Genomic DNA, 14995 nt, shown 5'->3' with positions numbered 1-14995 from the left:
ATGAACCACCCATTTCTAAAATGTTATGCTCAGTAACTTTGTTTTCTACTTCACAGCAGTCTTCATTTGTATATTACTTTAGATTTTAAGATTTCTGGATGGAGGACATCTCCTTAGATGCGTATACATGGCACAACATGAACGACTTATTCAGATCCTGTAAGGTTCTGCAGCTTGGCTGGGTTCTTAAATAGTGTCAGTCCTAGCAACATGGTATTTTTGTGGTCCTTTACTGAGGTAATCTCTTCACTGTACTTTTGCCTATCAAGATGTACTCATTGATATAATTGCTAGTAATTCTGCCCTTTTTCAATGTAACAAAAGAGAACAACTTGAGAACAGAGCCCACCTCAATTTCTTGATATGAACTGTTGATCATAGCAATCAGCATGTTGAGCAGAACTACCACCATCGTTACATTATATATGCCATAAAGAACATAACCAATGTTCTCTATGAACTTATGATCATATTTGAGGACAACAGAGGTTACTTCAGACAAGCCAAATATTGACCAAAATAAGGTCTTGAAACTTTCTTCCACTCTGTAGGAAAAAAAAAAAAGAGGAAGGCATTATTACTAACTACACAAATAAATATATCCGTTGTGTTTACAGTAAATGATAAACAATCTCAAGTAATTTGTCTGTGAGCCAGCTTTGTAGAGCGCTAATCAAAACAACAAACATGCAAGAAAATATTTTTTGCACTATGTTCAATTTCTCCACCTATCCATCATAGATAATAGAGTTGTAATAATACATGCAAAACAACACTTCAGGAATTAGAAAGGTATTCTATTTCCAGGGTTTGAGATGAAGCATATTCTCATCTCATTATTTTCCAGTCTAACTCCGCAGGGGGCAGACCTTCCCTGTCCTAATAAAGCTAAAAATGGGGCTGATGGGAAGGAAACTGCTGCACTCCTTTCAAGAGCTTCTGATTAAACCTTCCATTAGGAAGGGTGCACTCAGAAGTGGGTAGCAGCAGGTTCAGCAACAAAACCGACAAAGCAAACAGATTTCATGGGATTTGTTCAAGACTTGTTGAAATCAGTGGGAGCCAGGCACTTCAACAGGAGGAAGGCACCTAAATACCCTTTAAGGCTCTGGGTCCAGGACCCACTGCCTCTATGCTCTTGTCTCCATCCCATGGTCAGGGCAATTCCTGGGGAACTGAGCTGCCAAGGGCTCTCAGACAGCTCTACAAGCCTTCAGCGCCTTCGAGAGTGGATCCTCTCCAAGCTCTCCTCCTCACCCTGCCATTCCTCTTTCCTCTCAGGAAACATTGCTACAGGTTGACCCGTCCTGCAGTCAGGACACAGCTCACTGCAAAGTTCTATCCTGCCTCACTGAGAGGTGGGCTAACGAATGCAAGCTAAGAGATGTTGATATTCAATAAAGATTTTGATGTGCCTTCCATTGTACCCTACAGAGTTTACTGGAAATTACTTCTTCCTCCGTGTTGCCAAGAAGTGAACCATCAGCTGTATTTTAATAAGTGTAACTAAAATACGCCAGTACACGTGTCTTGAATCATGTGTTTTAACACTGATAAATGATTTTTAAAAGCAAATAATATCCAAATGGATGTATAGTCTAGTAAAATAGCACCACTGTTTAAGAAATGAATATTAATAAGCATTCAAATAGTATGCATACTAGACAAGACACACGATATCAAATAATGCAACTAAAGTATCATTATATGTCATTATTTATCTAAAGAAAAGACAATGAGTAACAGCAAGGGCAAAAAGCAGGCTCAAATTAAGGAGAAGTCATGGAATCAACTACATGAAAACATGGCAGTTTTTACAGAAGTCATGTCTCCTGTAGAAAGATGGAAGAAAAGCAAAAGTTCTGAATTTCACCATCCTGTGGAATTACTTCTGGTTTGGAACATCCTAAATATTTATCACTTCCAGCATCTCCTTGTTTGAGGAAGTAAAAAACCCAAGCAAACAAAAAAAACTTTGAGATCATCACAAGCAATCTCATTGCATGAAGAGAGACTTGCAACTACCATTCTGCTGTACTCAAGTGACTAACAGTAATAAGCAGTTATCATCTAGACTGTAAACCAGGATCCAAAAGAGTCCAATGCAGTTTATAGGTTTGTTTTAGTACTAGTCTAAGAGAGAAACATGCCGTCTACAGAATCACTATCTCCATTTCTTGACAAATTAAAATTATTTGGAGGCCTGTTATTGATACCTAGGCTAAATCTCTCTGTTTTATCAGTTAGGTCTGACAGAGCCCAGTTAAAGATTACAATTCTAGCAGTTGTTTTGGGAAAATGTCATTCAGAAGATATCAGTAATTTTTTCTTGCATTTGGTTGTCCATGAGTCTGTGTGATTAACATAATATACAGGTAACTTTATTTTAGACTGCAATGAAAGCTTCCGTTATACAAGTAGGAAAGAATTGGTCTTTTGTATTCTGCTTTCTAAGGTTCTGAGATACCTGATTTTCCACTGAGTTCAACTGTCTTCAGTTTTATTTTAATGCTAGGAGAGAGCATGCAATATCTCACAGACTTGCTACCTTAGTGGAAAACCCGAAAGTTTCATACCGGCTTTTTACTTAAACGTAACTTCATACTTACGTTGTAAAGGCTGGGTTTAGTTTAGCTCCAAGGTAGTAAGAATACAGTATGAACATTCCAATCATAAATGCAAGAAATACCATAATAAAAAGGACCATAAACTTGAAGATGTCCTTAACAGTCCTTCCAAGTGAAATCTGCAAGGGCCCAAAACTCTCATTTGCAGGCAGGATGTACGCAATCCGAGAAAAGCTAAGAACAACAGCAATTGCATAAAGGCCTTCAGATATTATCTGAGGATCAGATGGGAGCCATTTATCTCTAGCTGGAAAACACAAAAATATAGGGGTAAATATAAGGAGTTACTCATTTATCAAAATGTTGAAAATTAATTCTTGATAGGATTTTTCCATGAACATGTCTGAATTTACTTGAGACAAATATCTGAAGAGTCTAGTAGTTGCTACTCTATTCCTATTTCCTTTAAGTCACAAACGATGAATATAAGTTACATTACCTTTCGCTAGAAGAAAAACTGTACTTGAAGAAACACGACATTTTTGTCTATAGTTTGTATTTTAACCTGAACTATATAACAATAAATAATTCCTTATTGCTCTTCTTAATACAACTGCATTATTAGTTATCTTAATAAGCACTATGCTAAAGCTAGAAATTTATTCATGTTTTCTGTTTCATTGATGGGAAGTTAACAGTGTTGGTTGATGAACAATTTCATTTATTAATCACACCAAGCTTTTGTCATTGTTACAAGTTCAGGATATAACCTAGTTCCCATTGAAATAATGAAGATTTTTGCCATTTACCTCAATGGAAGTAGGATCATGGTTTTTACGGACAATATGCACAGAAACAATTGAGTTTATATATAAAGTTAATAAATTATTTATTATGTGAATTAATGCACCATCTTAGCAAAATAACACTAAATTAAGATGTGTTTCATATCAAAATACCATGTGTTTCTAAATGTGTATTTACATATGTACAAATTCCGATTGATTATATAGCAATTAACATAAATAACAAAACCAAGTCTGCTATTATAATATATTGGAGTTCATAAAGCATATGCTAAAATATACCGTCAGCAGCAAATACAGCCTTTGCCGGTATTGCAAATGTAGATTCATCACACCTTTAATTACAATTCCTGCGCTACAGTAACTATTTAGTACTTTTATTCTATTTGAGCAGATCTTTACTAGGCCAGCATCCTTCCTTCAGCAGAAAATGCTGTTAGATCTTTACGAATATGAATAACTGTATCAAGCAACTGAACCAACCAAAAAAAATCCACATCAGAATTTTCTCTGTTGTGCACTAAGCCAAGAATAAAATACACCTTGCAAATGTTTAAAATCAAGAGGGTGAAATTTAGCTCTAGGATAAACAGTTACAACAAAATTATGGACAGCTACATTTGAACTGACTTTGTCCTTATGCCTATTGTTTGGTTTTAATGTATGAGCAAACTTATTTGTCAAATTAGCGTCACAACACCTATTGTTTAAATAGCATAGAAACAAAAATATTGAGGCAGAAATGGTTAAGACAATGCTATAAACACAAACACGTGGAAATATTCATCTTAAGGCTTCAAAATGCTAGTGCATCCTACCAGTTTTTTTATGTTCAGATCTGTGTTGCAGAAAAGTTAAACTCACCATAAGTAAAATACTCTATTTCTGGAGGAAGCGTGACCTCAGAGAGATCATTCTCCTCAATGTAGTTGTCCACATATTGTTGTGCTTTTGTGGCCTGCAAGAATGCCAGAAGCCTTGCTGTGAAAGCAGCGATGAAAATGGACAGCATCCCAAAATCCAAAACATTCCATAACTGCAAAATATATTCCCTGGGTCCTTCCAGCCACAGCTCTTTGCATTCTGACCACATCATACCTGCAACAAGAAATGAAAAAGACATAGCAATCTTGGCCAAACTCTTTTAATTTAAACTCTCTGCATTCTCCCATTTCATGAAACCAGGCGGTACCAGTGGAGCAAAAATACACTTATTTGCACTGTCACAGTGTCATCATATACCTTGAGTAAGGCTCTCTTGGTTTCAACAGGGTTAATCAAATGGCAAGGTATTTATTGATATGCAGGAATAAAGCTCAGACATCTCCACGGCTTTGCAGTGGAAGTATTGTGGCCTAACAACATAATGGTATGTCGTACTTCTAAAGCAGGAAAAATGTTAAATGTGGAAAAAGAATTCCTCTCATTTCCTTACCACTTACATTCATAACACACTTCTGAATCAGAAGGATTAATTTTTACAGAGGAGCACAACTACCCAACTACACAGATGACCAAATGTAAATGGCACAATTATACTACTGGTTCTCCACTTTACAGAATAAAATGCTTTTCAGCATCAAAAGTGGAATTTGGCTATGTGTAACTCAGTTTTCTTACTCAAGGTTCTCCTCAGAAATTCATTTATGTGGAATTAATCCAGATCACAGCCTCATCATAACCTAGATGTAGTTGTTGCGAATCAAGACTTTCTCTTCAAAAAAATTTCTTAGGAAAAAACCCCAAACAACAAAACCACAACCCCACAACTTTTTTTCTTGCTTCCCTGGCTGGGTTAATTCAGAGGGGTACTGCTGCCATCCCAACCATACGCACAGCAGCCACACACTGGATTGGTTTGAGGCTGGTTGTCTCTGAGTGCCCAAGAAATTTCTCACAGTGACTGAGTCCTAGAGACCACCGAAATCTCAGTCCTCGCCTTCTGTCAAATAAAGAGGCTGCTCCCCAAAGTATATGCTGGGACTACCAAAAGGCAGCATAGAAGGGATATGCATCTCCCTACCCTAACACAGGTTCAGATAAAGCCATGCTTAAACCAGGAGATACAGATGATTCAAAAGGCAAAGCGAGGCACCTTCATGCAGCAGCCACAGTAACACTTCCTTTCCCTCCCACAGCCTGTAAAAGCTGAGCATGCTACATTATCATGTGGCTAACAGACATTTTGCTACACAAAAGCACCCGACTGGCAAAATGGTAGAAGATAGCATTTTCTGCCCTACAGTTTCAAACAGGCTGACAGCTGATCAGGTTTTGTGAAAAAAACTGAGTAACGAGAACTGACTCATTAGACCCTTGGCACTAGTAGAAACTGTAATTTCCCCAAATGCTACCTAGGCAGCAATGCCACATATGTGCTAGCACATTAACACCGAGTAGTAGGAATTCCTGACCTTCTGGCACGTAAAGAAGAGTAGGCTTCCTGATACTATTCAAGAAAACCACTTCAGTAAAGTATAATTTCTGTGGCGTTCTCTTTGGCAAACGTGTGCTCCTGTTACAAATGCCAGAATTACCGAACAGTGCGGCAAATCAGCAAACAAAATTTTACCCCATGCTGCAAGAGGGTGCAGAACAGAGATGCTCTGATGGTCTCACCAGTTCTAATGCACTGTTATCTACCTTAAGGGTTTATCCTAACTGTGCAGCAGAAGGAGCAAAGGTTTGGGACCTGGGCTTCTCTCCTTTCTTTTAAAATTAATATCTGCAAGAAAACAGTTGACATAAAGATGAAAGGGCAATATACCTACCAAGTACCCATACCATGATCAGCATTTCTGTCCAGGTGAACTGGGTAGTCTTCACCCTAAAGATCTGCTTAGGGTAATCAGTAACAGTGACATTCGGTAGCGTTGTTATACCTTCAAATCTGTCTGAAGCATTGAACACCAGCAGGCCTAGGAAAATAATGAAGGATGCTGCATGTGCCACAAATTTCATAAATGGGCTTCGAAGAATTCTTCCAAGCTGCAAAAGCAGAACAAAAGCAGTCACTCAGTTTTCTCAAAGAAACAAACTCTTTCATCAGGCATTCCAGAAGCATAAATGGGCATTCAGAGCTCAGGACAGTCTGAAACCTCATTTTTAAAGTATGCTCTTCCAAGTGCACTGAACTGTGATGCTTTACCATTTCAGAAAAAAGTCTCCCAAAGGCAGCCTCATGGAGTGTGTTGTCCTGTTAGTGAGTGTTCATGCTATTGCATAAACTCTAGATGGCAGTGTTTGAGGGGAAACACTCCAAGGAATTACAAACGTACAATGGCTGTGACCAGAAAGAGTTTAGTCTAATGCCCACAGATAACAATGGGGGAGGCAGAAGCAAGCCCATGGAAAATAAATAAAATCTCCAAGTAGCAAAATGCTTTCCCTACCAACAAGAGCATACTATTAGTTTGTCTATGCCTATAGCTCTAAGAAAAATTAGACTTATCTTCTCATCTCTGGCTAGTGTATTCCATCCACAGAACACATGTTCCCATCTTTGCACAAGGTGTGACAGGGTAGATGCTCGAAAAACTTCATCTTAGTTACTGCACACCTTTTAAGGCCAAAGGTCTCCTGTCTCCTTCAGTACAACAGAACAATATACTGCTCCGCACATAATGCCCAACCTTTATTAATGTTAACACACAGTTCTAATGTGATAAACTATCACATACATCACCAATATTATGCAAGATTCCAAAATCCCCTGTGAAGAGCTGCATTATCAGCAGTATTGTATGAGAAGAAAAAAACCAAGTTCAGCAGACAGCGAACTGGAAGTAGCGTTCTTATTTCAAGGAATGGTCTTCCTGAAAATGGGGTCAGCTACTATGAACTAAGCAGACCAGCACACACTAAATGGCATTTACTACCTGTGTAAACAATCTCAGGTTCCCTTCCTGTTCCTGACCTTTAGAAAGCATTTTGAAATTACAATATCAAACAGCTGATCTGAATGTACAGTACTTTTATTTGACATGAGCATTAGGAAAAATGTCAGGTGTTTCTGGTACTGGGAATTAAAGCTCAAGGACAAATGTCACTTTTCCATATTAGACACCAGCTAAAAATATATTGATACGTTTCTATGATATGGAGCTGTGAGTGAGGAATATCCTTACTACAGATATTCATGGAATGTGACATTTCAGAGAATAATAACTATTATAATATTTTCATAAAGGCTTATCTTTAAAGTAAATAAATATTTAACCCTGAGAAAACATCGGGTTCCCTTGAAATATGCAGGAGATGAGCAAAATCTTACCCTTTTTGAGGTGAACTACAAGAGCAAAATATAAATGAGTGAAACTCACATTTCTTTGCTGTACACTTGTTAAGGAAATAAAATTGAATGACCACATTCAGCACAGAATTAGTTAAAATTTAAGAAAAAGTTAATGTAACAGAGAAATATTCCTTCTTCTGATTTACCAAAGATCTATCAATATGCTTCATTTGCAGACAATTCACATGCTACAGACTGTAAAGATTTCAAAGAAACTGCTGTTATTTTCCTTGCGAGATCATCAGGAAAGCTGGAAACACCCATATATTTTCAAAAAAATTTTAAAAAGGTAAAAGTTTACAGTTGCGTTCTTTTACAAATATACCCTACCACATGGTTGGAATATTGTGTTTAATTTAATTTCTGCTCTATGGTTCACCTGGTAAACAGACCTCCTAGGGCAGGAATAACAAATATTTTACTTAAGATTAAGTTCTGCATCAGCGAAGTCAACAGATGTTCTGCTAACGGTTTATATGGGAACAGCATCAGATCTTAAGATGCCATCATAGGAGACCTAATACAGAATCTGAGTGGTGACTTTCAAAAAACTCCATGTTACTAATACAAATACAATTACATAGCAGAGATTGTGAGGTGAGCACGATCTACGGAAATTTAAAAAAAGAAAAGAAAAAAAACCTCTCAGAGAAGGGTTTTTTCTTTCTTTACACTTAACAACAATTTATTTTCATGCTTCATCACTGTGGTCCCCTCTTTATAATGCAAATAAAACAAATAGCATCTCAAGACTAGAGATTACTAAAAATATAATTAATTAGTTAAAATTTGGAAGCAGCAGAATTAGAGGTAAAATGTTGCATTTCGAATGCCAGAAATTGAAAAACAGCTCCCAGCATAGTACAAAACACGTAATTTATAAAATTCAGTACCCTGCTACACGGTGCAATCCAATAACCAATGGCTAGAAACGGAAGGCCCAATGCCACAACCAGCACAACCAGACACTTGATAGCTATGGTCTGCTCCCGTAATCCTGAGAGATTTTCATACCAGATAGTCAGTAGCTGTTGCTGACAGTTTGGATGGGCCACAAACTGTAAAGAAAAAGAAAGAAAACCAAGACATATCATAATTTGTAAGAAGAGTTACATAACTACTAAATACATGACCATGATTGCCTTAAATATCTGGTGTTAATTTAGACCTTAAGAACCATGTTTTTTCTCCTTTCCTTTAAAATAAAGGTTAATAAATAAAGAAGAAACTGCTGAGCTGATTTAAAGCAGTATTTTGGGGACAAGGTTGCACATGTGGACAGCCATCACTGATAGAAGCCTTTTATGCATTTTTAGAACAGCTTTGCATACCCAACTGGATCTTGTCAGAGTTGAACCTCAGTCCTGACTTCTAACAATTTCTCAGCAAGTCAAGCTGATCCAAGGTACATGCAGAATTTCTGTGGAGACTGAAAGCTCTGGTCTGACCATAATCCACCATTAGCCTCTCCCCCTCCTGCACATGCTCTTCACAGACCTCCTCAATCATCATTGCCATTTGATCTGGTTCTTTGACAAAGGTTCCAAATACCTGCTTAACCATCTATACATTTTCAGTCTAAAACTTACTGAGGCAAGAAATAAATGAAGCAAAAGCACATACCAGAACATAAAGAGATTAATACTGAAAGGGTTTCTTCTTTCTTACTACCAATGGTGCTAGCTACCACCTGACTTAGATGTACTTGGGATTTGAAAAATAATCAGAAGCCACTTACTAGAAACACATTTTTATGTTTGTGGAAAATAATTTAGCATTCAGTAATACAAGTAAAATCCATTTTGTGAACCAGATGAAAAGATGACCTTATGGTTTTGACGATGCTCTAAGGACTCTGTAATAGATTGTATTTTGCTGTACAGTTTTGGATTTTCTCTAAGTTCGTGCCTATCTCAGCTGAAAAATACTAAATCCTCAAATTCGACAGTTTTCAAAAATAACTTTTTCTTTTTCACTGTTTTAAGATTTTAAAGGACCCTGAATGTACAGATTGTTATCACTATACAGTCTTATACTATTCTTTGTGTTTTAATGAGTTAATAGCTTAACAACACACTGCAGAAGCTCAAATAAGATCTGATGGGTATACTTCAACTAAAAATATAAACATTTCAGTCATTTATGAGCAAGATAGTTTTATTTTTAATGAATTCTTTTATGAGATGTTCCTTTTATCTTTGCTGATTAGTTTACATTATTATTTATCAATATTAAGTATTTGCTTAATTTATTTCTATAGCAGAAGAACTATAGAACTCTCTGATAAAATGACCAAAAGCTGACACTTTCAAATCCGAGCACTTAATTTTATAAGATAATATTCAGGCATTTAAACAAGAATGTCCTGATTGTCAGTAGTCTAAGCATACATAGCTACCACCAGATTTCAATTCACTGAATGTCAGGCCATTTTTGGCATGTTCAACCCTACATCCAAATCTTGGTACTTACTTTTCTTGTACCCAGACAGAGACATGTGAAAAACCGTTTTCAAACATACTTACTCTCTTTTGACCTAACTCTGATGCCCACTGAAGTCAATGGTAAAATTTCAACTGACCTTAACTAAGCAGAGCCAAGACATCATCAAGGACTTTTGTAAGCAAGTGCTTTAAAGTAAGGGGGAGGAAGCCAGACAAACATCAAGACAAAGAAATAGGGCATCAAGTGAATTTATTGGGATCTAGTCATGAAGAGACAATCAGACAAGTGGAAAAATAGGCTTAGGATTAATGCTCAACTTCTCCGCAGACTGTTATTACAACACAAACTTGCTCTTCTGAGCCTTTTGTATAAGTTCCGTCCATCCATAGCTTCCACAGATTCTTCCTTATGTGTCCCAAAATTGAAATGAAGCAGAGATTAAATGTTAAGATACTAAACTGGCGTATATTAAGGATCTAGTACCCAATTAAAAAAAAAAAACAAAAAAAACCCCAGTCAACTTCCATCTTTCTCCTTTGCAGCAAATACATGCAAATGTTATTTTCCTAGCTTCAGTAAGATTTCAGTATGTTCACAGAGAAAGGGAGTGATTCCCAAATGGAACGATAAAACAAGCTGCTAGCAACAACTGCATTTGTTTAGATATGCTTTAAGTTTCATTTTACCAAAATCACTTTTGGTTGAGTTTGTTGAAGGGTGAGCATGTATTGATCTATTTTTAAAGCACTGTTTTTTTATTTATAGTACTTCTTTAGCATGAAGCAATGTGGACAAAGGAGACTGTGCAGCCACGCCATCAGGATCATGTAGTGTAACCAGGAGTGTGTAGCTTATGTTGGGTGCTGCTACTGAAAAAACATAAGGGGTGGGAAGAAAGAAGAATTCGACAGCTCCCTATGTTCTTTGCCTGTTATATTTCTGGTTAAGTCCATTTCTAAAGTGTTATCATCATACTCATCATCATCACCATTACTATTACACCATGTCCTGTGACACTGCCACTTCACAAGAGCATGTGGGACATCAGTTAAGCACAAGGGTAAACAGCCTAGTTATCACAGCAATTTGAAGAAATCTGGTAATATACTTGTCACACTGGTTGACAATAACTAGTAAAACAGAGTAAAGAATGCTAGGCAGGTTCACAAAAAGGATTTGAAAATAATTCTGATAACTCTGATAATCCATGTTGGATTAAGAGTGAGATTTGATCTGAGTTGCTTATACTTTAAAAAAAAATACTGTAAACCTTGGATAACCATTTTATTATCCTTTGTACTCTGTTGAGATCATAATGTACTATATATACTGTTTTTTGCCAGCTCTTGCCTGCAAAACTCCATTTATATTCCAAATCTCATTAAAAAGTGCATACAGTAGAACAATAGGGTAAACTTCTTAAAAAAAAATCAGATTAAATCATTGGCAATGAAAACAGGGAACCTTAAAACTCTCAAGAGGAGGAATCCGAAGCTGCTTCATGAACTTTAAAATGGAAGCAATCTTCATATTTTAATCTATTTTTCTCTAAAATAAAAGTCCCCAAGTATTTTGGTGTGATTCATTAACCAGTTAGATCACATATTAATGCAGTTTGTACCTACAGGGGAATGGCCAACAGAAGTAAATAAAAAGATTTTAAAAGTCTTTTAAGAAATTAATGTCACCTTGAACTATGTTTGTATTCTTTTTATTAGGCTGTCACCTTTGAAGCTTATGCACCATAAAAACTGCCAGCCTGGCCCATTTGAAAAAAATAGACTGTTTTTTGTGTGTTTGTGCATTCTGACATATGTCCCTGGTCTCTTCTTTTGCTAAGATAAATTTCATTCTCAACTCAGGACATCAAGGAACAAATCCCACAGAAGATAAACTGTGGCCATAAACAGGAAAGTAAACAATTATTTCAAATTACAAAGTCATTTTTAAAAAGCACGTTTAAAACTGTAGAGAAGAGGAGAGAGAAGAAACACCCACATCATTCCTCCTATTACCAGAGGGAATGGGAAGAAACAGCAAAGGAGCTTTAAGGGAACTTGCCTAGGGCTATGAATCGGCCCACAGGCCCTCTTGCATCTCATCCAGATCTATGTGCTAGTTATTCCTCCTGGTCTATCAACATTTTGATCTAACTCTAAAAGGACATCTGCCTGTGCTGTAATTTCCCCAGAAAAGGGAGGACTTAGTGAATAAGATGCCAATGGTTATGGCAAGTTCTTTGGCAGTAAGTCTAAGGGCCCTTGAGAAGATCTTAGCAACTTATTTAACTGTTGGCACCTGCACAATATGCACCACTTTGAAGCCCTCAGAGCAACTCATGTCACTTGCCTCATCCATATAAGCTCTGAAATTCATCCTTCTCTCTGGCTCTGCTGAAATATTTGGATTTATGATTATGTTATTTTCAGGAACTGCAACCTCTTCTGTGTTCCCCCAGCCCGGTATATCTGTCTCCCTGCCAGCTTCATCTCCTCCAAGGACAGTAGGTTCACATCATATTTCACCTACCAAACACATCATCCTACAACCTTGTTCCTTCTGCACTTCTCTTCTCTCATCCTACTTTTCGTGCAGTTTCTTACTTTTCATTACATGTTGATCTTCTTATCATATTTATCTAATATTTTAGGATCCAATCCAAACCCCAGTGAACAACAAGGATGCATGGGGACAGTATCTGGTCACTAAAACAAAAATAATAATTAAAAAAAAAAAATCTTGATTTTAACTTAGCTGCTCTTCCAGGCATAATTGACTGTAACACTTCAGATGCGCTCAGTTTCATGACCATGAACCAACTCATCAGTATGTAAATATTTTTCTGTATTACTGGGAGTGATTATAATGTTGTTTATTCCTAACATCCTAATGAATGAGTTTAGACATTGCAGAAACAGATCCTGGCACACTCTGATACACAAACACACAACATACAAAGAGAATTTTGAATCTTCTTTCTTATCTGCCAATTTGAAACTTCAGTGTTTGAAAACTAAATCCTGTGATTTTACTCAAACTCTTACTGATTTCACTTGGAAACTCCACTCTGATTTTTATCTCAGCAAGAACTGCAGAACTTGGCCCAGTGTCACCAACTTCTCTGAAATTTTGTTGGCAACCTAAAGACAGAGTTAAGATACAATACTAAAAGCACTACTTGCTGCAGCAATTCAGCATACAGAGCAAGACTACCTGTTCTAACTAGTTTTTCTTGTTAATTCCCTTAGTCCTTCACTATTGGGGCTGCAGTTTCAGTCTGAACTGTAACTTCAAACTCACATCCTGTTTAGCCAATGGGTTACACTTTAATGCAGTGCCTAGGGTATTAAGTGCAAGAGTTTCATTACTAATAGAATTAAAAACTCCATTTCCCTAGCAGTGAACGTCTGAGCACATTTGCTCACTTGTCATAGCTTTTCCTGTCTCTCCTCCCTCCGAAAAGGGCATACAGCTCGTTAACCATTCCAGGGACCTGCAGTTCTGTTTGGCTGTACTATCTGTCTGGCAACAGTGAACTGACCTTAACGTAGCTGACCCAGAAGTGCAGCTATAAATACTGAAAGCTAAGAAACATAAGCCACATCCTTGTTGTCTTCCTACAGTCACAGGGTTAAAAGCATCCCATGTGGAGTACTGAATCTGTTCTACAGTCAGAATATCGCTATAATCTGCCACTGCTGTAATGGAGCTGATCCCAGCACCAAAGGACCACCGTGGCAGAGACATCTCCTGCCTCAGTCCCTGTCATCCCCTCTGTAACAGCCATTTACAGGGAACAGCACATGTAAGAATATGGTAACAACTCTGCACCATCTATTTATTTCCTTCCACCAAGATCGTTAGTCTTGTAGGTTCTGAACTGTATTTGTCATGAATTGGAGTCAAAACTTTGAGTTTATCTACAAATAATTCATCTCCTGCAAGAGAAGAGGTGTGCTACATGGAATTGCCTTTTTTTGCACTATGTAGGTTTTTGTTATTCCTAACAGACCTGTGTGGCCCTTTGCTCAGCAACGAATTTAATTAGTGACAACGACCTCTTGGAAGAAAACCAGAGTCTTCAGCAAGAAAGCTGACACACGAGTCTTAGCAAAGGTTTGGTACACATTAATATGCAACAGCATAAAGAATTCATATTTTATTTAGATATGATAACATACTTATGTACTTTCTTTCCCTGTTCCATTCTTTCTAATTTAATACTTGTATATATTTAACTTGAATTTTGTTAATTAATATGTATTTATCTGCTGTAGACCAATTCTATATTGGAAACAACAATTTGCTGTTTGGGATCTGCGTTTACAATTTTTGTTAACCATCTTTTGGGGACATAAACACCAACATTTCCCAGTTTTCTGGCAGGTTGTTTACAATTAATTTTATATGGCAGATTGGGGCTCAACAGGTGGCCACAGAATACAGTGTTATTTATTCTGAAAGACACAAGACTTCTTGCAGAGATAATGAAACTATAATGGCTGTTAAGAATGGAAATGATGCTAACCTTGTAAATAGGTAGCTGTAAATAATACATAGGCATTGCAGTATTTCTTGAGTCCTCTCACAGTAGGACACAGTATTAACTATTTTCTGTGCTAGGGTAGCGGGATCTTGAAAAGAACAACATAGCTATATATTGAAAACTGCTACAATAAATGGATATGCATTATGTCAGATGTGTGATACATAGCTCCATTTTTCAACACATTCATTCACAAAATAACTGCTCATTAAAAATTACTTCGAGAGGCATCAACTGAAAACACACTGCACTTCACAAAACACTGATAAATACAGGTACAAAGAGGAAGAACTGAAATGAACTGATTAACTAGCCACAAATATATTCCATACGTTTT

The 14995-nt window shown here is 37.0% G+C and overlaps 1 protein-coding gene across 4 annotated transcripts in view; it reads right to left on the bottom strand.

The window, feature by feature from the left end:
• Positions 1 to 14995, bottom strand: part of TRPC3 (transient receptor potential cation channel subfamily C member 3) — a 46263-nt gene that overhangs the window by 8896 nt on the left and 22372 nt on the right. For all 4 annotated transcript variants that reach the window (XM_075037049.1, XM_075037039.1, XM_075037064.1 and 1 more), the window contains exons 4-8: positions 8561 to 8725; positions 6145 to 6361; positions 4238 to 4471; positions 2610 to 2874; positions 350 to 545 (exon numbers count right to left, since the gene is read on the bottom strand). In XM_075037049.1, coding sequence (XP_074893150.1) covers positions 350 to 545; positions 2610 to 2874; positions 4238 to 4471; positions 6145 to 6361; positions 8561 to 8725 — 1077 coding nt within the window. The remainder of the gene's footprint in view (positions 1 to 349; positions 546 to 2609; positions 2875 to 4237; positions 4472 to 6144; positions 6362 to 8560; positions 8726 to 14995) is intronic.

Source organism: Buteo buteo, chromosome 1, assembly GCF_964188355.1.
Source record: "Buteo buteo chromosome 1, bButBut1.hap1.1, whole genome shotgun sequence".
Lineage (NCBI taxonomy): Eukaryota > Metazoa > Chordata > Aves > Accipitriformes > Accipitridae > Buteo > Buteo buteo.
The sequence above is the reverse complement of the archived record's forward strand: the minus strand, read 5'-3'. Positions and strand labels throughout refer to the sequence as shown.